Genomic DNA, 27,530 nt, shown 5'->3' on the forward strand with positions numbered 1-27,530 from the left:
TCAAAACTGTGTCTGGCTGTGAAGGGCAAGAAGAAGAGGCAGCAGAGGAGGGAGAAGAAAAAGTATGAGATTTCTTTGTGCAGCAACTTCCAAGCATTCTCTCTCCCTTTTTCCTGCCGGTCAACCATTAACTGTTTATCTGAGAGGCTCAAGAACAAGCATGAGTCAGCTGCAACTGTAGCCTCTGACCAGCAGAGGCCTCTATATCCACTTTCTGGGGTGTCAGGTAGGGTGACCAGATGTCTCAATTTTATAGGGACAGTCCCGATTTTGGGGGCTTTTTCTTATATAGGCTCCTATTATCCCTCACCCTCTGTCCTGATTTTTCACACTTGCTGTCTGGTCACCCTAGTGTCAGGAGTTTGCAACTGTGACTCCAGCCTTCAGCTGACTCAGCTCCTTCACTGGTTTGTTTGTTGTTTTAAAATTATTCCCCTGGTTCTCAAGAGTGTAACATTGCCAGTGCTTGGCTGTGAAATCTCACCTTGGCAGTAGCATGGGGAGAGGCACCTTTCTCCAGCAACAGCAGAGCCACCTTCTGGTTGTCATAGTGAGCAGCTACATGGAGTGGGGTGAGGCCATTCTGTAAAGGGCGTGTTATCGAATTAAGTTGTTAGCTGGGCATAAGCAACCATTAAACCGCAAATCAATATATATTAAACAAATATATTAATTGATTAGCCAATAAATAGATAAACAAAATGACATTTAACTCAGTCTGAATTATTTTCATTTTAGAAACTTTGCTGAAACTGAAAATAATAGTAAGCCAACAGTTAGTATGATGTACTTTGCTTAAAACAGGGCAAGCAATTGAGGATGAATTTGATTTGGCCACTATTTATTATTCATCACAAACCAAGTTCTGAAATCTCCAAGTCAGAGAAACATCATTATGAGCAACCTTCGCAACATGGGAAAAAGTAATAGTTCTGGTCTTGCTCCATTATTTCTGAATTGTGATTTTTATGACCTGAATAATTTAACAGAATGGGCACTTCTTGATCCACAGTAACATATCAGTCTTTATAATTATGCACCAACATGCTCTGCTGTAATAAAAGTAAAATATTAAACTCACTGTGAGGTAGCCTCATATGCATGTGTATGTAAAAATCATTCTAGAGAGACTGTTATTTTTAATACAGTTAAGTTGGACAGTGAATACAACTTCTTTTCTTTACATTATTTTTTCACCAAATTACTGAGCATAATTGCTTGTTGCTTTTCAATCCCCCAGTGATTGCCTGTAGTGGAGGACTGTACCTTGCCAGCTGAATCAGGAGAAGCACGACGCTGCAAAAGTAGTTTTGCCACATCCAAGCTTCCATACTTGGCTGCCACATGCAGTGGTGTGAATCCCTTCTGAATAATTTTTAGGAGACAAAAATTTTAGTGTAAGTCTCTGGGATCTTTCATTTAACGATCATTTTTTCTTTCTTCTAACCTTTGAATGTTTTAGCAGGTTACGATTCAAATTAAAGCCACCTGCAATTTTTATTCATTAATAACTAATAAGATTTAACAACTAGTAATGGTACCAATCAGTCTGAAGTATTTTGATATGAGTGTGTCATACAAGAAAATATCCTCTCTTTCAGTCTTCCATATGGCCACAGTATGACATTTTACCACATAAAAAGTTTACCAAGCAATATCCATTGTACAGGTAGTGAGGCTCCAATTCAAATTTTATCCAAAACTTAGCTTTTCAGTGGCTCAATTTTTTATTTAGTTTTATGGTGACAGAGTTTTTAATTATTTACCCACTACATTGATTTGTGCCTGGAAGTAACTGATAGGCCAAACAATCTGCAAGAAACTAAATCCTATGAGAACAGCTCTGAACTTGGTGTTACCATTGCAGCAGCTCCGCAGAAGAATGATACTATATATTAAGACACACATTTATATAGACACACTATATAGCCAATAAATTTGGATACAGCTTCTGCAGCTCTACTGAAATAGATATTGTCTAACAGGAGGGCTGTAGCACGTTAATTTTTTTAAACACATACATTTAAGGGTGAAAAGTTGTCTTCTTAAAAACGTCTTTTCTATTAAGTGTTAATATGGATTCACTAGCCCTTTGACAAAATGTCTAACAAATTATTTCCCCAGTAATTTCTTTTTAAAAATCAAGTTGATAAGAGAAGTTAAGAGATAAGGACAGATGATTTGCAGATGATTTGCAACTGTTGTCCTGGAAACATCACCAGGTAGCACCATAGCATATTTGCCTGACATTTTGACAATGTGTGGTGTTTATTCTAGTTGCCATCAAGTTATGTTACTCTGCCTGCATGGGGTTTGGATCAGGGGTTCCCAAAGTTTTCCATAGCATGAATCACATGTTAACAAAGGATGGCCTTACAGACTACCTCTCCTCTTAGCTATGATTACACAACATTCCAGCAGCAATTACAGCAATTGCTTATTTGGAAAATTAGGAAAGTATCTACAGTTTTAACTGTGTTTTAATGTGATTTAGCATCTGGAAACTGCCAACACCCCCAGTAATCCGTGACTTCTCATTTGAGAACCATTGGTTTAGAATTTTCTAATCCTGGAAGATATAAGGTTTAAGCTTCAACTATAAAATAAGGAGCTCTTCTTTCCACCTGACACCATATTTGCAATCGCATAATCAGATGACGGGTTTGGAGAAGACCTCTTGATTCATCGCTCTATCCCCCATATCCATTTTCCTTTATATTACTTCTATTAGGAATCTACCTGTTAACACTTTAATAGGCAGGCAAACAAATCTAGTACTGTAGAATATTTTTAGGACAATCTTTGAAATAATCAACCATGCCATGACATGTGGTACAATACCTTACTAATTTACTAAGATGCTGAATGTCAATCTGGTTATAGAATACTCTGATTTATTATGCAATTTATATTTTGAGAATTTCTTTTCAGCTGTTAGATACCAGAGTTCTTTCATTAATTTAAATAATTAAAATAAATAAGCCTTTAAGGAGGTTTGTTTGTTTAAAGAATGCTAGGGATGATGATTTTAGGTGTTTATTTGGATACATAGAAGGCACCTTGTAGGCAAGAGAGGTTCCTTTGTCACAGAAACCTAGTACTTTCTAAACTTGTTAAGATCATTTGTTATTTATCAAGTCTAGCATTTTGTCTCCAGCTTAAACCAAAACCTGAGACTTCAGAGGAAGACAAATATGTGTCAAAATCTGATGAATTCCATGTATATTGCTTTAATCTGTTTGACTATTGTTTATAATAAAACCAGGTCAGTTTCTCAGTGAAAATGCTTCCTTCACTATACAGCTGCCTCCCTGCTTGCTAACCACATCACAGTCTTCTCTCTCCTATTGGGAGACTAGCACAATGCATCTCATCTTACCTTGGTGGCCAAAGAGTGTGCAGCACCTGCCTCCAAGAGAACTGATGCTACATCAACTTGTCCCTCTCTGGCAGAGATGTGCAGTGGGGTGTACCCATTAGTGGTTGCAGCGTCAGGGTGAGCCATGTGTTGTAGCAGCAGTTGGACAATCTCTGTTTTACCCAACCGAGAGGCAATGTGCAGTGGAGTCTGTTCCTCCTACAACTCAAATCAGGTGAACAGTTAATGCCAGTAGAAGCAACCTGAATACCACATCCTAATGGATTCCAGTTGAAGACTCTACACATTCACCACATATAAAACAATAAAGGACACAGGGGAATGCTCAGTACCAGTGTGGAGATTAAACAATGTGCTATTAGATCAAAGGGAGGGAAAATGTAGGGAGGAACATAGTTTTTCTTTTCTTCTTTAAATATGAATGTAGATCACTTGCACCATAGTCCTACTTGTATTTCTTTGTATTGCAACTTTATGAAACCCTTACTCACCTTCGGTAGCACCTTACTCCACAAGTAGCTTCAGAATCTGGCCCTATGGAAACAATTTCTAGATACTCTCTATTCCTGTTCTTGCTGTTTTCAAGGTGTATATTTAAATATAAACTGACTACATGTGACTCTTCAATCATTTATTGTCATAAAATGAAGTCCTTGGGTAGTTAATAATCCCAGAGGCACTGCAGTGATGCACTCACATGCTGTCCATCCATAGATCTGGGTCCAACATGTGAGCAGAGGAAACATAAAAAGTCCTCAATCTGGTAACTGAAGCCTTCCCTATAACAGCCAAATTCTTCAGAGGAGCTGTGCCAAATTTGAGGATTATGCTGTACGAACAGTTTCCAATGAAACGACTCAGAAACATTTGCTGTTGTTTTTACCTCAGTGTCCTGACTTTATTTTTCTGCAGCCCAGAGTTATTTCACAAATGCATAGTGAAAAATTCCATTCTTCATGGAAAATTTGCCTTTCACTGGCATGAAAAATATGCACAAAACTGGCCTAGTGAAAAGCAGATGTTTCACATTTGTATGAGTTTGGCTCTCAGAGACATTATATTTTGCTTTTATTGTATAATATTATTTCAGTTTGATTTCCAAATGATAGATTTTGCATAGACTGAGGTTAAATGTGCACTAATGATACACAAAAAAAATCACAATGTTTGAGTGCCCTAAACCATCCAAAGATATTTCTGATTTCGCATGAAGGGATTAATGTCAGAGTAGGAATCTTAACCCCAGGAATCCCCTGCCCCCATCATTTAAAGTACAACCCAGGCTTAATATCTTCACCTGATATATACCATGCATATTGCACATGGCCAACTACAGTTGATTTTTCAATATTGTCAAAAATATGCATCATCGAATACAGAAATCAGACAAAAAGATGTTCCTGGGACCTGGGTTGATTTTGGCCACAGCAACTGCTTCGATGTGTTTCTGTGGTAGGAATTTTAATTTTTGTAAGAACATCTAGGCTAAAAATAGATGCTCTTTTAAACACTGAGGGACAGATTTTCCTAAGTGTTTAGGTGATGATAATTAGGGCTAGATTTTTACAATGATCAGCTCCCATTCTGGCATCTAAATGAAGTGGCCAGATTTTCAAAATATTAAGATGAGCTCTTTTGAAAGACCTGTCTGTGAAAGAATACATGACTAATGTTGGTAGGGCTAATGAATAACCAGTATACGTACAGTATTGTTGTTGTCTGCTTGCAGTTTTCCAAATACGTGGAAACAGAACACAATTCCCCAATAACCACAGACAATGTTCTTAAGGCGTGATCACATATATTCAGATACATTTTCCACTGCCTTGAACATCTCTCTACCTACATCAAGTACTTATATGGCCCCCATCCCTATAGTATCTGAGTGTCTCACAAATCTTTAATGTATTTATCGTTACAACACCCCTGTGAGGCAAAGCAGAGCGATTAGTCCCGTTTTACAGATGGGGAATGAGGCACAGAGAGGTTAATTAACTTGCCCAAGGTCACATAGGAAGTCTGTGGTAGAGCAGGGAATGGAACTTAGGTCTCCCAAGTCTTAGGCCAGTGCCCTAACCACTGAACCATTCTTCCTCTCAGTATAGTCATTTATACTGTGCAAACTGGGTGTATAATGCTACTAAAACAGAATTCTCCACTTACTTATCCTGGTTGCAAGTGGTTTACACTCACTTTGCACCCATCTTGCACATCTATGCAACTTCCATTAAAGTCAATGAAAAAATAGTCACAAAATCTTGTAAGTGATTACATAAGGAGCATCTGGCTCATAATTCTTTTACGTGCCAGTGTTTAGACAGCTTGGCCTTTTGTGTGTTAACTGCTTCCATCTATATTTTATAATGCATTATCAGGATTAAATGTTTAAAACCACATCACAGGTATACAAATCAGGGCCACGTGATTGATTTTAGTGGACAGTGGGAGAATTGCACTTGATATCTAACTGGTGGAAGTTTAGCTGTTAGATTAATCAGAATCCTCTGATGCTTTGTTTCAGCATTTATATTATCGTACTCTTTTAAACTTAAGAGTTCAAATGTCTTTTAGAACTTGAGCCCTTAAGGGAGCTGGGGAGAAAGAACAGTGTGAGATTACAGAGCTAAACAAACAGCAGACAATAAAGAAATTCTGCCCAGTGTGCCAGAATCATTCCATTGACAACCAGCATATTTTCAATCTACTCTTTCTTTCAACTTCAGATAATATAAGCTAGTTCTATTCAAAAGCAAATATTGCTACATGGAGTTACAGGTAGTCCCTTTACTAGGTAAACTGTAACTGAAAATAACATGCGGTGCTGCAGAATCCAATAAGGGTGCAGAAATAGGTCATGAGGCGCCCTGAAATGATGTAGGGTGTGTCTGCCCTGGAGCTGGAGGTGTAATTTACATCTCTGGCAGACATACCCGTGCTAACTCTGATTGAGCAGGAATGCTAAACATTGAAGTGTATCCACTGCAGTCAGAGTGGCAAGACAGACTAGCCGCCCTGAGTACATACCTGGGGTTTCAGATGGGATTGTACTTGGGGCAGCTAGGCCATCCTGCCACTCACAGTGCCATGGCTATTCTGCTATCTTTCGTGCGCTAGCTTGATCAGAGTTAGAACAGGTACGTCTACCCGAGCTGGAAATTACACGTTCAGCTCCAGTGCAGACATAGCCAAAGACCCCGTCTGTAATTGAACTGCCTCATGGCAGCAGGCTGTAAATCTACCGCACGCAGCTCTGGAATCTGCTATTGAGTTAGAACCTGGGCACTCCAATTCTAAGTGAGATCTGCTATATTTAGAAGAAAGTAGTAATACAAGTTACATTTTACAGGACTGTATTAAGAACTAGTTAGAGTGAAGCCCAAAAAAAACAGATAAATACACAACGTGTGACTTTTTATTGTCTACTGAAGAAAAACACATCCTTCCTTAGAAAACCCATTGTTTTTATTGTGCTTACAAGTAAAACAGAAGGTATGGACGCTGCAATGAAACACTTACCCTGGCTCGGGCATCAACAAGGGCACCATTCCTCAAGAGGCAGCGGACCACTTCCACCTGCCCAGCACGTGCCGCCATGTGTAGGGCAGTCTCCCCACGCTACAGAAAAGCAGAGATTTTAGAGCCCCAAGTCATGAGAAATAAGCAATTTGCAGCTTGTGTAAACACTGATGATGTCAATAGAGTGAGGTTCATTTACACCAGCTGAGGGTCTGACCTTAACAAATTCAGAAGTGTGTGTATATACACGTCTTTGGGGTGGGGGAAGGGACTGCAGGCTGTATTTCACTAGGCACCCCAGTGGCCACAGACAATGGTAACTGCATCATTGAGGGTCAGGGTGAAATTCTAGCCCCATTGTCGTCAATGGGAGTTTTTCCATTGACTTCAATGGAATCAAGAGTTGACACTCAGTCTTACAACATGTTAAATAAATCACAACCCACCAGTGGTGCCTGGGAATATTCACCAAACAATTATTTTAAATGGCATCCCGCATATTATTCCCTCCTGATCATAGGTATTCCCTGGTTTTCTACATAATGGTGCTTCTGCTTGTACTTCAAAATAGCCAGGGGATAAGAACATATTGAGCCGAGGATTCTCAAGGGATTGCTGAGCACCTGAGCTTCAAAATGGAAGGGGACATTTTTCCAGATGGTCTCTTCCTGTGCACTGTGTGGAGCTGACAGCTTTAGGGGGCATTGCAAAGGCAATATATCAATCCCTGGATAGTGTTCTAAAAACTGTGCTCACTGGCACTGGGTGTGCAATGAATGCTAGCTAGACCCTCTCAGTCCTTTTATAGCCCACAGAATTTGAGATGGATACATGAATTTCAGGAAGTCCAAGTGTTTTAGAGTCTAAAGAGCTGGGTACGAAAGTGAATATGAAAAGCTCTGGATGTTCCTTTGCTTTCCCTATGTTTGTGAAACAACATTAGAAATTAACAAATAATCTTTGCTGTTGGAGACATTGGCTTAATCTTGCACTATACCATCTTCTTTATGGAGCGTACTGCAATTTATCCCAAGAGAGTCTGTATGGGATAAATTGCAGTACTAGTCTAGGACATACCAGGCATTGGCATAATGCAGCAATAGAGAGACTTGTTGTGTCTTCTCTGTTATGACAGCGCAGCAGGATAAATCGCTGTCTAGCATTTTTCGTCCTACATACATGTGAACTCTTGCTGATGACACAGTATCGTTTGATTTGCCACCTACTTGTATAAAGAGAAGAGCCTCATCTTTTTACCATGGATGGACCATACATACCAGTTGAAGGCTCTTATTGTTGACACTCTGTCTAATTAATCTGTAATTGCTATAGCACTGGCTTTCTCTCCTCTCATCTAGGAGCTGAGTCCTTGTAGCAAGCCCAGAAAAGGACCAAGTTTTGTTGTTGTTTACTGAGATAGTTAAAAAGTAACCCAAATCTACTCACAGTGATGAGATTATAATGTAATTAAACCCTCCTTGCTGGGAGTTAGTTTATTTATCTAAACCTATCAGTTTATATAAATTTTGAAATCTACATACGGTCAACAGCTATGTTTAGTAAACAGACAATGGGTAAATTCTTTCAGTTCTAATGGGAGTTTTACCTAAAGATTTGATTGTAAGATTTGACCATATAAAAATCTTATCATTTGAAGGATGTACAGTTAAAAAATGCTTTCATTCTGTTTGTGAATAAGCCTTTCATTTTACAAATTATCAGGTTTAGATTTCTATAAAGATCATTCTATACTTGCATTAGTGAAGCAATTTAACTTTTGAAAACAATTAGTGAGCTTTGCTAAGTAAAAGCGAAGACACCTGCCAAGCACAAACAATTGTAAAATGTTAAACTTTGTATCCAAACATTTATTAATATCTGTTATCAGTTCTGATCCTTTTTTGACTTAGTTTCTTTCCCAAAATTTCTTGTTAGCGTTTTTACAATTAATAAAGTAGTTAGATAAATATTGCTTCCATATAAAAAGTATAAAAGCAGTGACCATTTTTGTCATGAATAATTTGTCGTATTAAACAAATAAAAAAAGAAATACAGTATAACATGCATACTTATTGGAACCCCCTCATGGATTTGTTTACCCTTCTAGTAGAGAAAAGATGGTCTATCCAGAGTATATGGATTACTAACTAAATTTAGCTCAGAACCTCTATTTATCATTTTAAAATTTCATTTAAAAAATTCTGCTTTAAAAAACAGACACTCACAAGTAACTATCGTTTAAGTTTGTTATATTAAGAACTCAAACAATAAGAAACATATGTAATGTAACCCAAGGACATGGGTCCCTGGTCTCATTTATTTTAGAATAGAGGGATGTTTGGTACACAAACACTCATTTCCATGGCAAGTCAGGTCCTGCATTTGGTGTTACCTCTCAAAGGTCGTATTTTAAGGACTTTAAAAATAAAAGTGATGTTCTCTAGAATTGTAAATCCATTACTTCTAAATGGGAAATACATCCATGGTCTGGTAAAGGAACGGCTTTAGTTTAAAACTTCTAGGTTTTAGTTTAAACTGATAGGTTAAATTTTTTAAAACTTCCCCGTCAGTTTATATGGCGCTGCCCCATTGAAGTCAATGGAGCTGTGCCCATTGACCCCAGCAAGATGTTTATCCTTTTGGATTTAAACTGCAGTATTGAAAACTGAAACACAAAATCTTCCCTTCAGTGTGCCGCTGATAAACCTGGTAAGGAAACTATTCAGAATCCCAGTGCTGCTGAGAAACACACTAAAACTATTGTACCACAAAAGGGTTAAAGTGCCTGTTTTATAGCCAACTTCCCCCTTTTATGGCTGTTTGAGAAATATATGAGGTTATTTTTCAGAGAAGTTCAGTCAGTAATAAATAATCATTAAAATGTGACCTTTGGCTGGGCTACATGGCAGTTCACTTCCATGGTGCATCAGCTGATGCAGTGATTATTCTAATCCAAGGCATACTCACAATGTTAGTGACATCTGGAGAGGCTCCATTCTGCAGCAGGAGGAGGACTATATTCAAGTGGCCCATAAATGCAGCCACATGTATAGGTGTGAGGCCAGACTGTGAAACAAAGCAACAGCAGTTTTACTCCTCTGCACAGGGGCTGAGGGGCGTCTTCATTTAAATAAAACATGACTAAAAATATATGGAGAGAGGGAGAAGAAGAAAAGGGAGAAGAGAAGGAATATTTTTTTAGGAGTTGAAACACTGTTCTACCTCTGTTATAGCCTGGATTGAAGCCCCATATTTCACCAGGAGTTCCATGACTTTGATGCGGTTTTTCTTGCAGGCAATGTGCAGTGGAGTAAAACCATTCTGTGCAAAAAACAATTCTGTTAGCTAAAAGCATGCAGCTACAGTTCCCATACAGCTCCTGGCTGGCAAACTGCAAGCAGTAGTGTTAGAATATCAGACGCCATTGTTCCTCAGTCATAGTAGGCTCTGAGATATAGAAAAAAAATCCCAAGTCATCTTAATGGGCTGCTATTTCCTTAATACACAACAGCCTCCAAGGCTTTCTGCCCACATATTGGAGAAAAACATATAAACTAACAAAACACGGATATTCTCCTTTTGAAAGTCAAGAATATACTAGAAAGCTAATATAAAACCATCCATTTGGGAATAGCTTACATATATTGCGGAGCCAGCCTCACGTGAAAAAAAATCATATATTAAAAGATGATAGTGATAAAAATCAACAGATGCTTTCAAAATTATCTACTGTCATTTAAAAAATAGGGGGCAGGATACTTAACTGCTCACCTTTCTCCTAGATCACATCTCATTTTTCTAGTCTCCTTTAAAAAGACTCTCTGACCTATGTGTCTATATCTATGTATGTCTATATTTATGCAGTATATCTACTGTATATTTTATATGCAGGTGAATACATGCACTGACTAAGAGGTAGCTTGTACTAAAGCTTTCTACTGAGCATAATCCTTACTATCATTAAGAAATCTATTTGATTCCATGGAAATTCTCCTGGTAGTAGGATCTAGGACCCTAGTCTAACAAAGCGTTTGTGCATGTGCTTGAGCACATCCCTATTTGACTTAAGCATATCCTTAACTTCATGTTTAAGTCCCTTTAAAGTCTATGGGGCGTAAGCATATGCCTAACATTAAGCAAATGCTTACGTTCTTTGCTGAGTAGTGATGGATGCTGAATTGGAACCTAGGCTGGACAACAAAGCCTTGAAAGATCAGGACCACAATGTTTACTTTTTTAAGTAGATACTTGCTGAAAAATACAAATAGTTTTTTTTTAATGCAAAGCAAGAATGTGTTAGATAATCATTGGTTTTTCTAATGAAAAAGGTCAGAATTGCTAGTGCTCAACTAGAAGTATAGCTAGTTAATCAGTGAGAGAGAGGGGGAGAGCAGCTGCTAGAGCGACAGCTTACTCCATGGCTAGTCTCTGTTAAAATAAATGTTACTTATAGGTTGGCATTAATATGTTTTAAAACACAATAATTAAAACAACTGAGAACATATGTAGGGCTTTATATCTTCAAAGCGCTGTACAAACATTAACTAATTAAGTACTTCAAGAATATCCATCTCAAAATGAATGATTCATAAAGCTTATTGCATCACTTTACTTGCTAGAGATACAATGTAGAATAGTAAATTAACTAGTCCAGGTAGCTTTACATGTTAGCCTGGAATAGCTAGGTTTAGCTATAGCTCAACACAAGCTTTGTCCATGCTTCTAGCTGGCACTGCTCAGATGTCCTAGAGTTGCCTTCTAGTCTGATTGTTGAAAAATCTGAGTTATAAAATTATGTATCCCTGTTAAATGTACACTTACAACTTGCCTACAACACCCTAATGGTTATCTCTGTCTTCATCAACATCATCACTCTTGCAAACGGGCATCTCTAACTTAGAATTCTATAGTATTTCATTTAACCAGGCTCTGGTTAGTTGCTTTTCTCCTGTTCTTCTTAAAGGATGGGGGAGCTTTACAAAAGAAATCAATTATGATAACCAATGTTTATTGTGATGAATATTATGGAGGAACAACAGCCACTCCATAGTTAAGGGTTATAGTAGCTTCCCATTATAAGCCCAACAATTCACCCTCCCAACTTCCCCAAAAAGAAATCAATACCCTTGAAATTTCACATACTGTGTCATATCGCTGGATACATTTTCTGGGAAGCTGTAGTGTTTCAGAACTTTCCATTGTTAATTTTATTGCATTTAGTTCATTTTACTTCATCTTATTGACCTTGCTGAGGTCATAAAGTGTTCATGACAGGCTCTTTGTTAAGTCTTAAAGGCCTTAGAAATTCATAAAGTCAAATAGGTTTTTTTTCTTTCCTGTTTAGGGGATGATGGTCAGGTCCCTGAGCACAAGGAATTATTTATAATATAATATTTTTATATATGCCTCAGAAAAGTAAAAAAATGGACATGCTATGATTAATTATATTTGGTAAATGGAAGTTGAATAAGTGTAAAAGACTAAATTTCTGCCATCTAGCAAAAATATTGGACAATTTATTTTAAAAAGTCTACTTTGGGATGTAGTATTATGTCCACACCAGTCAGCCTTTTACAGTGGTAATAAATATGAACTGCACCGCCATGCGGTAAAGTGTGAAAGGCCAAAATGGCAAATGCATTAAAACACTGGAACGTGTGATAGTGTTAGCTAACAGTGACTGTGATTCCAAGAACGGTTGCATAGCCTCACGAATTGATCACGCAAATACTTGCTAGTGAACATAGTGTTTACAATCATGAGTAGACCCATTGAAGTGGAACTCCTACATCCAACAGTAACTGCCGTTACAACAGTAAGCACTACATCCTATTGACATATGACTTGTAAAAGAAGTAAGCACTATGCTCAGTAGCGTTTGCAGGATGGGGCCATCTACAATCTGCAGCATGGTTGCATTAGAGGGGTGAGGAAAGTTTACCAGGGCTCGAGCGTTGGGATTTGCTCTCTTGTCCAGCAGAAGCTTGGTGACACGATAATGGCCACAGTGTGCAGCAACATGTAGGGCAGTCAGGTAATCCAGTGTGACATCATCAACAGGAGCTTTGTGCTGCAGTAGATGTTTGACACATTCCACGTGGTCACCCTGAGCAGCCATGTGAAGCGGAGAGAGTCCATTCTGTGCCAGCAGAAAATACAAGTGTATCAAACTTCCAGTAAAAATAACTTATGATTATATACTGCCATTTATTCAGAAGAATCCCAATGTGCTTTACGAAATGTATAGGAATAACTTCATCCAGCACTGAAATGCAGCCACCTGTGGGATGAAACACTAACAGTTCACAGCAACATCACAGACAGTTGTAAAAGGGAGTGGAAAAGAATGCCATAAACCCATGGCAAATGTGTGGAAAATGTAGGCAGGCAGAATAGAGTTATCCAAATATGGAAATTAGCTATAGTGCATTGTCTTGAGAAAAGTCTCATGGTATCTTTAATGTCAGGACTGTGCTTCCCTAGGCTATGACAAACCTATGCTAGGCAATAGGGTCTGTATTCATTCGGAAGGAAAAGCATCTACTTAGTCACCAACACATGTATTGTAGAACATGTTATTTTTCCTCAAGGTCTCCAACAACAAATACTGACCAACCCTGACCCTTTTGAGTTTGAGACCAGATACTCTCACAGCTCAAGGTGGGAAGATGTCATGGACCCTGTGTTACCACTGTCAACAAGGAATTATACAATACAGTTGTAATCATATTTATGTTCCTGGTTAAAAGAAATGCACAAAGTACACTATTATTCAGAATAGTAAGGAACTCAATTACAAACCTTCTATAGGCCTTTTAGGAATTAAACACAAATGAGTCATGCTTTCCTGCATAGTTTACAGAAAAAAGGCTAGTTTAGTATTATTAATAAACCCCGCCATAACATTGTAAATGGTACTGTACGCAGCAAGTTACCACACACACAAAAGACATGTGGGCTGATTTTCAGAGGTGCTGACCACCCACAATTCCCACTAAAGTCAATACAGCTGAATGTGCCTCGAACCTCTGGAAACCAGGGCAAATGGCACTTACGAAAGAGCTTACAAATGTTGGGCTGATCCTGAGAACACTTACTAGCAAGTGTAGTGCTCACTACCAGGAAAAATCCTGCTACATTTGCTAGTGTCTACTGAATCAGGCTCTAGTATCTGAATATGGTAATGCTTTGATGTGCTTAGTTTTTAGGAAATGATTATCAAGTGGTTTGGATGAAAGCTCCAGCTTGCTCAGCTGCTGGGGATTTTGACCTGTCTCTTGACAAATGTACACAATGGAGTCTCAGCAGAGCTTCGCCAGGCAGGCTGCTGTACCACTCTCGGCATTATATATGTCATTTTAAAATAAGAGAAAATGTTATAAAATATTGAAGTTCGTGGGAAGGAATTGAAACAAAGTGACTTATTTCTATTTTTCATTTATCTGTCTGTCTCCAATCTGGAACAGCTCCAATGGGGCCCGGTGACTAGAAGGGAAGTTATCTTTAATACAGGTTTCATTTTACAGGTCAGGTATGATTTGGCAGCGGGGAAGAAGAGAATGTCTCAGTTCAGGTGGTTCAAAGTTACTATTTAATTAAAATATAATTGAAAGGCTACAAAATATCTTCTTGAATTGGTTGCTTCTTTGCCCTCTACTTTTCCTGAAGAGAGTCCCAATCCCTGTCAGTACCAAAAGGGTGAAGGGAATTGTGTATTGATGATGGGAGAATGGAGCCCTCTGATCATCACTGAAGTATTTAACATGTAGGATCCATTCACTGTACAGATCTTTCATGCCACACCTGTGGCTATGCTTCAGACCAATAGGCTGAGTGATCTGCAGAAGATCCTGGATCAGCTTCTGCCAATCCCTCATCATAATGGGGGGCCCTGACTCATTGGAACATATATGTTCAAAATTTGGGATTCCAGCAATCAAAGTGTGGACTTCTTTTGTGCCACAGACATTGGCTCCATTGGGGGTCCCCTGCTCCTCAGTGCAAGAGAGATTTTTGGAGAGGTGCAGTGGAGTCACAAAGACACTTATTATTTAATATTTATGTATATTTACTATTTTATTAGCACTGCATGTATCCCCAGCCATTCTTTCTAGCAGACGAAGAGCACACCAGCCAAAGGAACAGGGCCAGCTCCAGGCACCAGCGCACCAAACAGGTGCTTGGGGTGGCCAAGGGAAAGGGGCTGCACGTCCAGCTCTTCGGTGGCAATTTGGTGGCGGGTCCCTCAGTCCCTCGCAGAGGGAAGGACCCGCTGCCGAAGAATAAAGCGGCAGCGGTAAAGCTGCCGCCAAAGTGCCACAGATTGCAGCTTTTTTTTTTCCTCCACCGCTTGGGGCAGCAAAAACGCTGGCGCCGGCCCTGGAAAGGAACCAGTGCAGCCATAAGGATTCCTTTGCACACCCCCTCCCAGCTTAGACACTCGTTATATAACCTGCCTACATGGGATGCTCACAGGGATACAAAGTTACACAGTGCGAATATGTCCATGGCACAGCCTACAGACTGAGAGCAATGAAAGAAGTAAGCTATTTTTAATGTAAAATAGTCAAGAATCTTATCGATTTAAAACAGATCACAAGACTGATATCTTCAAACTTAAGTGTCTACAATTAGTCTCCTAAATCCACATGTAGGCACCTAAAAGAAGTGACCTGCTTTTCAAAGGTGGTGATTAGAGCTGGTCAAAATTCTTCTAACAGTAATTGAATACTAATTGTACTAGTAACTAGTTTAAGTTACTAATTCAATTAATGTTCAATTACTGTTAGTATTAGTTAGTAGTTAACTGAACTGCAACTAAGGAACATTAATGGTAATTAATTTTAATACTTTAATTTTAGACAACTCTTTGGCGAGGAGACTCTGTTTAGCTCTATGTCGGCAAAGTGCTTAGCATATTTAGGATGCAATCTATTATGACCATATCAATCTCTTAAGAACACAAAGACAAAGTGACATTCTCCATTTCTATTCAGATACTTCACATCATTTAATAAACATGGTTGCCCAGCACCTGTTTTCATCTGCCTTTGATGCAGTATGTAGGATGAGAAATGTATCCACTGATTGGCAGAGAGAATTTGATTAAAGGGAAAAACAAAGAAAGCTTTTATATTAAATGGCTTTACCTTAATTACACAATTTTTTTTAAAAAATGATGGCTATATATTTATTCATTAATGGGAATATTCTGGAATTGTTTAGTCTTCTAAAGAAAGTGAGAACAGCTCCATGGGATATAACAAAAGTAGATAAAAGATCAGAAAATATAGAGGGAATGATCTTACATTGACCAAAGAGATAGGATACATAATCCATCTTTCCCATCTCTAACTTCTATGATTCCATGAAACCACGTTAGTTAATTCCTGTTGTATGGGATAAGAACAGGCCACTTGCCCTGAAAAAGTACTGTCTATATCACACATGTAACCTGTCTCCTAAGAGAAAATGGAGTGATTTTGTCCATGGAAGGTTCAAGTCTATTTTCAAGAGAAAATCCTTACTTTTGGATTACTCTATCCAAAATATTTATTCCGTCTAAAGCATTTCCTGTGGGGTTACTGACATGTCCCTATATTCCTCCTCACCCTTCCAGCGTACCTAGTAATTGCTTTGAAGGGTTGTCACTGATATTAATTTGTTCTGTGAATGAAATACTCACCTTGGTCCTTGCAAGCAGTGGAGCACCCCGTTCCAGGAGGAGCTCTACAACCTGGTCATGCCCACTTCGTGCAGCACAGTGGAGTGGAGTCAGTCCATCCTTTAAGCAAAAGGAAAGTGTTAAGCATATATCCAGACTGCCCATCTTACTGCTCTCCATGGAACAAACATTCAGAAATCTAGCCCACAAGTTCCTGATACTGATTGAGTGCTGAGCACCTGCAAATCTTGCAAACTTCCAGCAAAAGCTGTCCCTTTTATTAATATCTAGATGAAACTGACTTAGTAGAATTAAGCTTTACCTCCAGCTCACCCTTGCATCAGTGAAGGACATTCTAAGATTACACTTTGAGAATGGTGCAGAGGAAACACATTATGTGTGCAAACCCATTATCAAAGAAGAGATTGCATGCATGCATCTCCTTCCCTCCCTCACTCTCCTCATGACTTTGAAATTGTGCTTCCTCTCTCTGAATACTGTGTGATGGCCCAAGGATACTCAGCTAATCAACCACAGTGCTTCAATTGCTTTTGATACAGAGATGAAATAGTAAATGTCCATGCCAGGAGATTATGCCAGAAAATTTCTAACAAGCAGGAGGAGAGGAGAGACTTTGAGTGGAGGACAAAAACCAACAGAGAAAAGACTCTTCCTTTCAAGGCTCAATGACAAGCAAGATCTAATAATCTTTTGCTAAACTTGCTGTGACAGCACCCTCTCTGAAATTTTCTCTCCATTGCAGACGACCATCCTGTCCCAAAACACGTGCTCATGCTGCTCAGTAACTGAACAAAGCAGTTAGAGAAAGATGGGTCAATGAAACACTTAGAAAGGAAAGTGCATTCTAGATAATGCTGCTACTGTCTGGTCCTTCCTTTAGAGTGAAAGAGATAGCAAATGCAAGGGGGGAATGATAAAAAAAAAAAGAATAAAATATCAGTGCTGAATGACAGAAAAAAGAAAATCACATAAGATATAAAAAGAAACCCATATATAGAGAATTTTAACCTTAACAAACTGCAATGCTGTATTACCATACATGCACTCAGATGAGCACTCAATGCCTGTTCAGTACAGTTGTTTAACTGAGATGTTTTATTTGAATTTAAAGTAATAGAAAACACCATTGTGACACCTATTGACTTGTTCGATATATTTACTTCTGTGCCAAAATATCAAAAATTCTTCACACAATATTTTAAAATTCTGCAAATTTTATTTGTCAAATAAATGTGGCTCCCGCATGGAAGCCCACTGGCTGCACTGAGGTTGGAGGGCATCCTGATGCCCAAACCTCCCTCGATACAGGGACTCCGCAGTGAGGCTGCACCCAACCCTGGTGTAAGGACCGGGCCTGCCCCAGAAACACCCTGGGGCCCTTCCCTGCCCTCTGTGCCAGGCACAACAGGTTTGGGTGGGCAGGCTCAGCCAAGTGTAGAGGTGTGGAGTTAGAGGTTTCTGTGTGGGACAATCTGGGTGTGGGTGGCTCAGTGAGAGATCTGGATGCACAGGGGCTTGTTGGGGGGTTCCAGGTGCAGGGGCAATGGGACTTTCCAGGAGATGCAGTTGAAGGTGGTTGGAGCTCAGTAGAGGGGGTGGGGGAGATGGGGATCAGCAGGGAGATTGGATGTGAGGGGTCCAGGTGCTGGGGGAGTGGGGCTTGATGGGCAAGGATTCCAGGTACAGCTTGCTAGGTCTCAGTGGAGTGGGGAACTCACTGAGAGGGTCTAGGTGTGGGGGGTAGGGCTTGTCAGTGTGAGGGTTCAATGGGCTTGCTTAATAGGGGTGCCCCAGCTGCTGCTGAGGGATCATCACGTACCAGGCTCTCACTTCCCCAGCCCCTTTTCTTCCCCATCCCATCCCATCCCCCTCCCCCGTCCTCCCACATTCTTCTGTCACCCCCCTTCCTTCTCCACTGCCTCTTTCCCCCACTCTCCCTTCCCTCATTTCCCCCTCATTTCTTACACAGCCCCACTGCAGGCACTCACTGTTGCACAGAAAACTGGAATGCTCCTAGTACACAGAAGGGGAACACGACTGGCACTAGGACCCAGGAGACAGTGTTCAACTGCAGAGTCAGTGGAGCTGAGATGCAGCCTCCTTCAGCTGGGCAGCTCTGTGCTTGCAGAAATGGGGGGGGGCAATGGCACGTAACCCTATGTGCCCCTCATGCCTTACCTCTGTTAGGGGGCAATCCCCCTAAAACTGCACCATCCTCATCCCCCACCTGTACCCCCACACAGCTTCCTTTTGCTTCCCTGCCATTTTCTGCAGGAGAACACAGGAATTCTGTGGAGGAAGGGCATTTTCTGTGGGCATGCAGCCCTGCAGAATTCCCCCAGGAGTAAATGTATGGTAAACCATTGCACCTTATTATTCCAGTTATAACCTGATGGGGGTAGTGGTGGATTCTGGAATATACTTTAAAATTATTTTGTTTCTCCCAGCCCTCAATTTTAAATATCACAGAAGACAGAACAGCTTTTTTGAAAGAGTGACTTGTAGAGTTTAGCTGGAGTCAGGAGCTGAAATCTTGCTCTAATACCTAGCTGCTAGCTTCCCGAGATTTTTCCAGATACCATGAAGTGCTAAGTGTGCCTCACTCCCACCAGTTAAGGTACTGATCCTGCACCATTAAAGTCAATGGAAGCTTTGCCATTAATTTCAATAGGTGCAGGATCAATTCTTTAAATGGATTTTGTGGGTGCTCACCATCTCACAAAATTGTATCCTTACAAAGGAATGCAGCATAACTGGGTTAGCTGGGCTTTTATTGCTCTGAAATTCTAGTGTATCCTGAATCAATTTTGCAGCTGCATATACTGAGATATATCCTTATCTCAGCGCCACAGGGATTTACACATCTAACTCCCATTAGCAGTACTGAAGTGAAAATAAATCCCTGAGGGATTTAGGAGAAAGGTGTTTATTTGTTATTGCTCTCCCAGGTCTGTCTTTTTGTGCTCTTAATCAGAATGGGTGGTTGCTTGCTTACTGTCTTCGATATTTTTCTAGTTTGAAAAATAGCAAAACAAAGGTAATGATTGGTGTGAAGCCTTCAAGAAAACAAAACAAATCCCCAGAGTGAAGAAATGGAGAGCAACTCAAACCAAAGAGATGAATAATTTGTAGATATGCTCACAAAATGATGCTCAATTCTATAGCTAAAAAGATTCAGTTTTAGTGAAAAGAAAAATAGGAACTAATCTGAGAGTTAAAAAAAAATCCCTTTGTGTCTTTTATCCAGGATCTAACCCCATGGGAAAAAAATTACAAAGAAAAGCTTTGTATCTCTAGCCTATCCTGTTCTGTTTCTTATACTGCTCTAATTACTGTAGTATTTGAGTGCCTCCCATATGCATTAAGCAATGTAACTAGAATCCATCCTCTGTTGCTTTTTCCTCAGTTCTTTCTTCCTCTTGCAGAGAGAAAACTGCATGTGGATTTTTTAAATTGATATTTTATTATTTAAAAAAAAACTATATTTTTATTTATCTTTTGTTCAAAAGTGAGGAGAACTGAACTGGGAAAAGCACATTGCACTAGAGGAACTACTATATAGTGCAATTAGGACAAACCAACACAACCACAGTGCAATTGAACTGTCTTGTTTATTTCAGGAACTTCTAACCAAGAAGAAGATTGTAATTAAAATAGACACAATAGTCTATAACATAAAAATATGCTCTAGCATCATGCAGCAAGTTACAGTGGTTCTGAACACTCTAAAACAGGAGCAGGCAACCTATGGCATGTGTGCCAAAGGCAGCACATGAGTTGATTTTCAGTGGCACTCACACTGCCCGGGTCCTAGACATCGGTCCGAGGGGCTCTGCATTTTAATTTAATTTTAAATGAAGCTTCTAAAACATTTTAAAAACATTATTTACTTTACATACAACAATAGTTTAGTTATATACTATAGACTTATAGAAAGAGACCTTCTAAAAACATTAAAATGTATTACTGGCATGCGAAACCTTAAATTAGAGTGAATAAATGAAGACTTGACACACCACTTCTGAAAGGCTGCCAACCCCTGCTCTAAAATGTACTGCGGGAGTTTATGTGTTATATCTTTCTTAATCATTCTAACACTATATAGTGTACCTGGTACATTGGGAAAATACAGGCAGGTGCTGCCCCAAAGACTAAGCACGTAATTTTGACACACTGTCTTGGCTGAAACATCATGGCTTTCAAACAAAGCCAGCGGGTACTCCGGCAGCACAAAAGCTTCCATAAAATGGTTAACAGAAGTGAAGAAATACAATGCATCTGTCTCTATTAAAGGATCCATACTCATCTCATCACCCAGTAATGTATGTTATGATGAATTTAAGGCCTATTGTATATATTGTTCTCATGAGAGTAACTGAGTAACATACATAAATGTTTTAACATCCATGAGCTATTTGTTCTATCAGTCCCATATTCTATCTGTGAACCTTTTGTAACCAAGTGAAAAGGACAGTTCACTTTCAGAAATGACATCAAGATCAATCACATCAGTATTAAAGCTACAAAAATTCAGAACTTCTCCATTCCCTTTTAATTGGCTGTCTAAACTGAAAATGAACTTTAGAGAGCACCCGCCCCCTCTCACTGATATTACTGCAAATTCTTTAACCTGTAAATGAATTATGAATCATTTGCATTAGCTCTTCACTGCAGGCTCGCTATGACAAATTATTCTGTCATACCATAGTTATTAAAATACTCTACTACATTGCAACAGCAAGACTGGAAATAAGAAATTGTCGCTACAAAGCATTCAAATAGGGAATCGGGGAGGGAAGGACCATTTTGTTAAAAGAGGTAGAGCACATTTATATATGAAGTGTTGATGATATTATGTGAACATTACAGGTCAAATTATCACAAGAGTCTTCTAAATTGCACCTGCAAAACTCTCATTAGCAGCTGGGTGAACTCATATTTGCATGTTGCATATGATAGGCACTTACATTCAATGTCAATTTTTTGCCTGAAACAAAAGGTTTGCGTATGGAAATTTGGCAAAATTTAGAAGATCTCTTTGAAAATTCAGATCTGTGACTTGAACGGCACAATCTTGCTAGGTGTTGAATGCCTTCAGCTTCTAAGATCTCAGCATTCTAGGAGACACTCAGTATCTTGCCAATCATACTCCAAATGAGACAGAAGCAGGAAGGATAGATGAACCCCTCCTAACAGAAAGATCAGGCTCTCACACAAATGTCTACAATAGTAAAAAAGAGGGAAGGAAAATACCAAAAACCTGTGGTGGATAAGGAAACTTATATGACAACAAAGGGTCATGCTTTCTGTAGCCGTAAATCAAGCTGGTTCAGTGAACTACACTGATTTACACTAGCTAAAGATCTGACCCAGATTTTTTATATATATATAATTGTATGTAAAGCATCAGAAACTCTTTATGCATTTTCCTTGTCAGATAAGGGAAAGCAATACATTTGAACACGGTAATTTAAAAAAAACCCCATCATATTAAGGGTATTCCAAAACATCTTACCAATTTAAATAATTTTGGAAATCAACTAAACTATTAGTATTTATGAAGATGCATAGTAAGCTCAATATTGCAAATTGCTAAGCATTCTCTTTTTTTTTTTAATCCAATGAGAGTTCAACACACTCTGCACCTCACAGGATTAGGCCCATTATACAGATTCTATGCTGAAATACAATCTAACAAACAATAGCAAAAATGTCCTATGCATCAAGAGCACTGAGTCTCAAGAGTTCCACTTTAGTACATTTGTATAGCTCCTCTTTTATTTATCAGCCCATCTCTGGCAGTATTAAAATTAAGTGCTAATCCAGATTTGTAGAGTAAATATTAGGTGCAGCTATTTATAAGGCACCAGACACCATATTTTCATTTATTATTAATTCTGCAACAGATTTAACTCAGCACTGTGAAATAAATAATTCAAATTTCTCCTAAATGTACTTTGCATTAAACAGATTACTCTGTTCTTTGAAAGTTTTATTACATATTTTTCATTGTCATTTATGTCCCCTTTGTGTGGGACATCTTAATTTCCTTAAACTTTATCTTTTCTGGCTGCAAACCACTTATTTTATTTATTACTGCCAGTCCTCATCTCATTAAAAACAATCAGTGTAACTTCAGCCTCTAGCTTTAAGCCTTCATTCTCTTGTTGTAATTAAATACACTCTAATGTAATCGACCATGTATGCTCTTCAAAACACAAATCTAAAAGATCAAGAAAAAAATCTTAACTGGGTTTGCCCAACCAATATGACACAATATATTATACTTAAATAATTGTAGAATTATATCAAAATATTATTTATGTTATATGTAGTCACTAGCTATGTCAGCCTACATATATTTTTTCTTTTCTTTTTTCAAAAAATTATTTAGAAACACTAAGAAGGTTTTTGGAGAAAAAGAAAGACAGACAGACAGACATCATTTGTCACTGTTTTTAAAATGGCAGCAGCCACTCAATGAGTTAGTGCTGTTACTGTTTTCTGAGTTATTACTGTTTTCTGAGATTATATTGGGAGATCCCATCACAATGGTTTTATGATAGGAAACCCATTATAATCTTGCTATGTTGGAAACCCTTTTCTGATCTATCAGGATGCTCTATGCCAGGGGTCAGCAACCTTTCAGAAGGGTGTGCTGAGTCTTCATTTATTTACTCTAATTTAAGGTTTCGTGTGCCAGTAATACATTTTAACATTTTTAGAAGATCTTTCTATAAGTCTATAATATATAACTAAACTATTGTTGTATGTAAAGTAAATAAGGTTTTTTAAAGTTTTAAGAAACTTAATTTAAAATTAAATTAAAATGCAGAGCCCCCCGGACTGGCGGCCAGGACCCGAGCAATGCGAGTGCCACTGAAAATCAGCTCACGTGCCGCCTTCGGCACACATGCCATAGGTTGCCTACTCCTGCTCTATGCTTATGAAAGAAAATGTTATTCCTTTCATGATGTTTTCTTCAGCTTGTGGATCCTTCCTTACTCCTCCTCTCCTCGCAGTCTCATAGCTCTCTGTGACCAGCCTGTCAATTTTCCCAGCTCCGTCTCAGACTCTTTTCCTTTCCCTCCACCTCAGACGGATTACAGCCATTTTTTCCCCTCATTTAAATTGCTCTCAGTCTACTACTGGCATCATTTCTACCTTCCGCCCCCATATCTAGATATGGAATCCTGTGGTATCATTCTTATTCTCCATCATAACAGGCTTCCAATCCCTTCGATCTTTGATACTAAGTTGCAAGTCCCAGAAGCTGGGCTAGCCTCTCTGTTACACAAAGGTGACTCTCCGGAGCACGGAAAATGTAAACGAAGAAGGTGGCATGGCTCAGTAAAAAGACTGTCACTGTCAGGGCTGGCTCCAGGTTTTTTGCTGCCCAAGGCAAAAAAAAAAAAAGGCTGGAGTTCTGCCCCTTGAAAAGTGCCGCCCCAAGCACATGCTTAGAACGCTGGCCCTGGTCACTGTTGATGAGCGCCACACCTTCAGTGTCAAGGACAGAGAGCCTTTGTTGGGATGAATTTGTTTAATGAGACTAATCCAATACTGAAGGGTTTGGATTCAGTTCAGATGAAGTGGGATTATTACTCTATATTTGTATTCCGGTTGTGTCCACACTGTGCTAGGTACTGTTTATTCACACAGGAGAATACTGTCCCTACCCAAATGAGCCTGCAACTGAAGCTAAAGTAATTGAGCTAACATTTGATCAGAGTTATTATGGGAGATTTTGCTCATCCATCTTCATGAGAATACTGATATCATGTAGCATGAATAAGGGAACACCATTAGGATGTCAAAGATGTGTGAATAACATTGTATGAAAAGGTAAATAAAGTACAGAGAGAGAAACAAAAGGCCAACAAAACCCCAAGTTCCTGGTGTTCCTTCCCCACCCCACATTTTCATTAAAGAACACTGAAATAACAGTGAAAACTATACAAACACCCATTCTCCAAAAAATATCACCAGTAGAGCCTTTCATGAACCAGAGTTGGATTTCACAAATTTCCTGATTTGGAAAAAAAGCTGAGGAAAAAAAAGTTTAGAAATTGTTGAAATGTTTTGTATCAACATTTAAAAAAAATTGTTTTCCTATTTGAAATGACTTAATTTAGACATTTAAGATAATTAGACTTTTAAAAGTTTTTTAAAAGGTCAAAATCAAAATGAACCATTTCAAAACTATCAAAACAAAATGTTTGGTGACCTAAATTGAAAACAATTGTTTTTTAGATTCATGAAAATTTTTAAGATTTTGACTTTTCATCACAGGTTGGGATAGGAAAAAATGCTGAACTCTTAAAACTATTCAGTATGGGGCAGGCATTTCCCACTCAGCTCTAACCAGTCTTACCAGTCTCTTTACTAACAGTACAGTCACATGTCACTGTAGTAAATATATCATTTGCATATCTCCAATGTCACTATTCTTTTATATTAGAGAAATGCATTTTAATAGAAATCTCTTTTCTGATATGCCAAGTATTGCCCCTTTTTAAGGCTACGATTATTTCCTCTGTAAACAGTCATTGAGGGAAAGGTTAAAAAGTCTTTTTATAACAAAATTGGAATTAAGAGTTGCCACCTGATTCTTCTCTTACCCTCCCAGATCACATAACCCCCTTTTAATCATAAATTTGAATTGCCATGGACTTTTAGACAATCATCATGTGCCCATCAGAACCAAGATAACCCACCATCTGTACAATCATTTCTGAAACCAATATTCATATATCATTAGATCTTTTCATTATATATTTTAGAAGTCATAAGTTTTGTTATTTAAAACTTTGCCATCTAAAATGTTAGGTAATAATTTGATGTCATTGCACCCAATATTCATGTAAGGTTTTAGAAAATATATTCTGCCTTGTAATGTTCTAGTCATACAATTTTTATGATAATAAGTTTTATCATCTAAAACGTTAGATAACAAATCTCATGACAAACACGAACTAAAGAGAACTGCTTATGACTAATGATGTTAATTAACAAAAATATTCCTGTTAGTAAGCTTTGCAAGTAGGCTATATTTTAGATTTTGGAATTATCTGTAAGCGGGTTAAGTATCCAAATCACATTTTTTAAAGAATTTATTTGCTAAAGAGGTCTGAAAAATGGCAAGAGTCACTATAAATTTCAAAAAGGGATTGTTCTTAAATGAGTATAACTAAGGATGCAATTTGGTCACAGAGGTTACAGATTCCGTGACTTTAACAGTCCTCTGAGACTTCTGCTTCAGCCCCAGCCGGCGGGCTCCAGCTGCCAGCCTCACATGGCAGGGCTCCAGCTTCCATGATTTACGGTTTATTGCCCATGTCCTGCCTGTGATTTTTAATAACCCCTCCACCCCCATGCCAAAATCTTAATGTTAATTATAACTCATCCACGTAACCAGAAGATTTACTTGCAAATTCTCAGATGGTTCTAAACTCTAGGAATAAGTGCTTTAAGCTTGGATATGACACATTATATTAGCTATACATAGGATGACCAGATGTCCTGATTTTATAGGAACAGTCACGATATTTGAGGCTTTGTCTTATATAGGCACCTATTCCCCATCTCATCCCAATTTTTCACACTTGCTGTCTGGTCACTCTAGCCATACAAAACTAAGAGATTTAATCTTGGCTTTAAATAGAAATGCCAGTGCACCTTTAACTATAGAGCTGTGAGTATGCAACCATAATTTACTATTTTTTTGAGAACTAGGGTTTGTTCATTTATTTAAGACAGAAGGTGAAAAAACTCCCAGAGGGATCAATCCTAGAAAACATTTCCAAACATAAAAAGCTTTAATGAGACAATTATAATGTGTCTGTTGCGCAGCGTATAGAGTTCTTAAGACTCATTTAAAATACATTAAATTAAACCTTCATTGTCCTGATGTATGCATCACGAAATGCCTCATAGTGAAGAGGGTCAAAAATAAAAAAAATGACATCAGTGAATACTTCCTGGGCCAAAGTGCTGGTTCTAATGTAACAAAGAACTCAAGTATAAAGGTCAGAGCTTCCAGAACACAGAATAAACATCCTAATGTATTTCATTCTGTTGTTTCCCATTTTTACCCTGCATTGCTGGAGAAAGATAAGCTTTCCCCAGGGGAAACAGAAAGGAAAGTATGGATAGACAAGTGTGTTAGTACCAAGTAGGAGGCAGAAGTCTCTCCTTTAAAATGCAAAACACATGTATGCATGGCATGCGACACACAACCTACCTCTTCATTACCCTACACACTCACAGCCATAGCAAAGCACAAGGCATGCAGACAAAGCAAAGGAAAAAGAAAAAGACACCAAGACTATATATAATGCTGGCATGAGGACATCATCACAGCGAGACATCAACAGACAAAATCAAAGCTCTGGAATCTCCCACACTGTCAAGTGCACACAGTCTTTTAGCAGAGAGAATGCAGACTATTAAAGCAAGAAGAAGTTGCTGAGTCTGCGCAGGTCAGAATGTGTGTACTTGGTGATATTTCTCAGATTCCATCCTTGTCTCTGACAGCTGGCAGCTTTGAGCTAATATACCACCTGATGAGGCGTGATAAACGGAGACAATGGGTGGTCTCCTAAAATTAGATCTTTTGATACAAACAGTATGTGGTCCTGTTCCTCTAGTTTGGTTTAGAACAGAGGTTCTCAAACTGAGGGTCAGGACCCCTCAGGGGGTTGCGAGGTTATTACATGGGCGGTTGCAAGCTGTCAGCCTTCACCCCAAGCCCCACTTTGCCTCCAGCATTTATAATGGTGTTAAATATATAAACAAGTGTTTTTAATGTATGGGGGGGGAGGTTGCACTCAGAGGCTTGCTGTGTGAAAGGGGTCATCAGTACAAAAGTTTGACAGCCATTGGTTTAGAACTATGCTTTGATCCGGCTGATGGAACTGTACTTTGAGTCCACAAAATATGAGATATAAC

At 38.7% G+C, this 27,530-nt stretch overlaps 1 protein-coding gene across 25 annotated transcripts in view; it reads right to left on the reverse strand.

Annotated features, from left to right (window-relative positions):
* Positions 1-27,530, reverse strand: part of ANK2 (ankyrin 2) — a 591,714-nt gene that overhangs the window by 113,621 nt on the left and 450,563 nt on the right. For 22 of the 25 annotated variants that reach the window (XM_050943952.1, XM_050943954.1, XM_050943972.1 and 19 more), the window contains 8 exons: positions 16,581-16,679; positions 12,837-13,034; positions 10,118-10,216; positions 9,863-9,961; positions 6,896-6,994; positions 3,380-3,577; positions 1,267-1,365; positions 485-583 (listed from right to left, as the gene is read on the reverse strand). In XM_050943952.1, the coding sequence (XP_050799909.1) occupies positions 485-583; positions 1,267-1,365; positions 3,380-3,577; positions 6,896-6,994; positions 9,863-9,961; positions 10,118-10,216; positions 12,837-13,034; positions 16,581-16,679 (990 nt within the window). The remainder of the gene's footprint in view (positions 1-484; positions 584-1,266; positions 1,366-3,379; positions 3,578-6,895; positions 6,995-9,862; positions 9,962-10,117; positions 10,217-12,836; positions 13,035-16,580; positions 16,680-27,530) is intronic. The other 3 variants (XM_050943956.1, XM_050943975.1, XM_050943970.1) reach the window with 1 other exon arrangement.

Source organism: Gopherus flavomarginatus, chromosome 3 (genome assembly GCF_025201925.1).
Source record: "Gopherus flavomarginatus isolate rGopFla2 chromosome 3, rGopFla2.mat.asm, whole genome shotgun sequence".
Lineage (NCBI taxonomy): Eukaryota > Metazoa > Chordata > Testudines > Testudinidae > Gopherus > Gopherus flavomarginatus.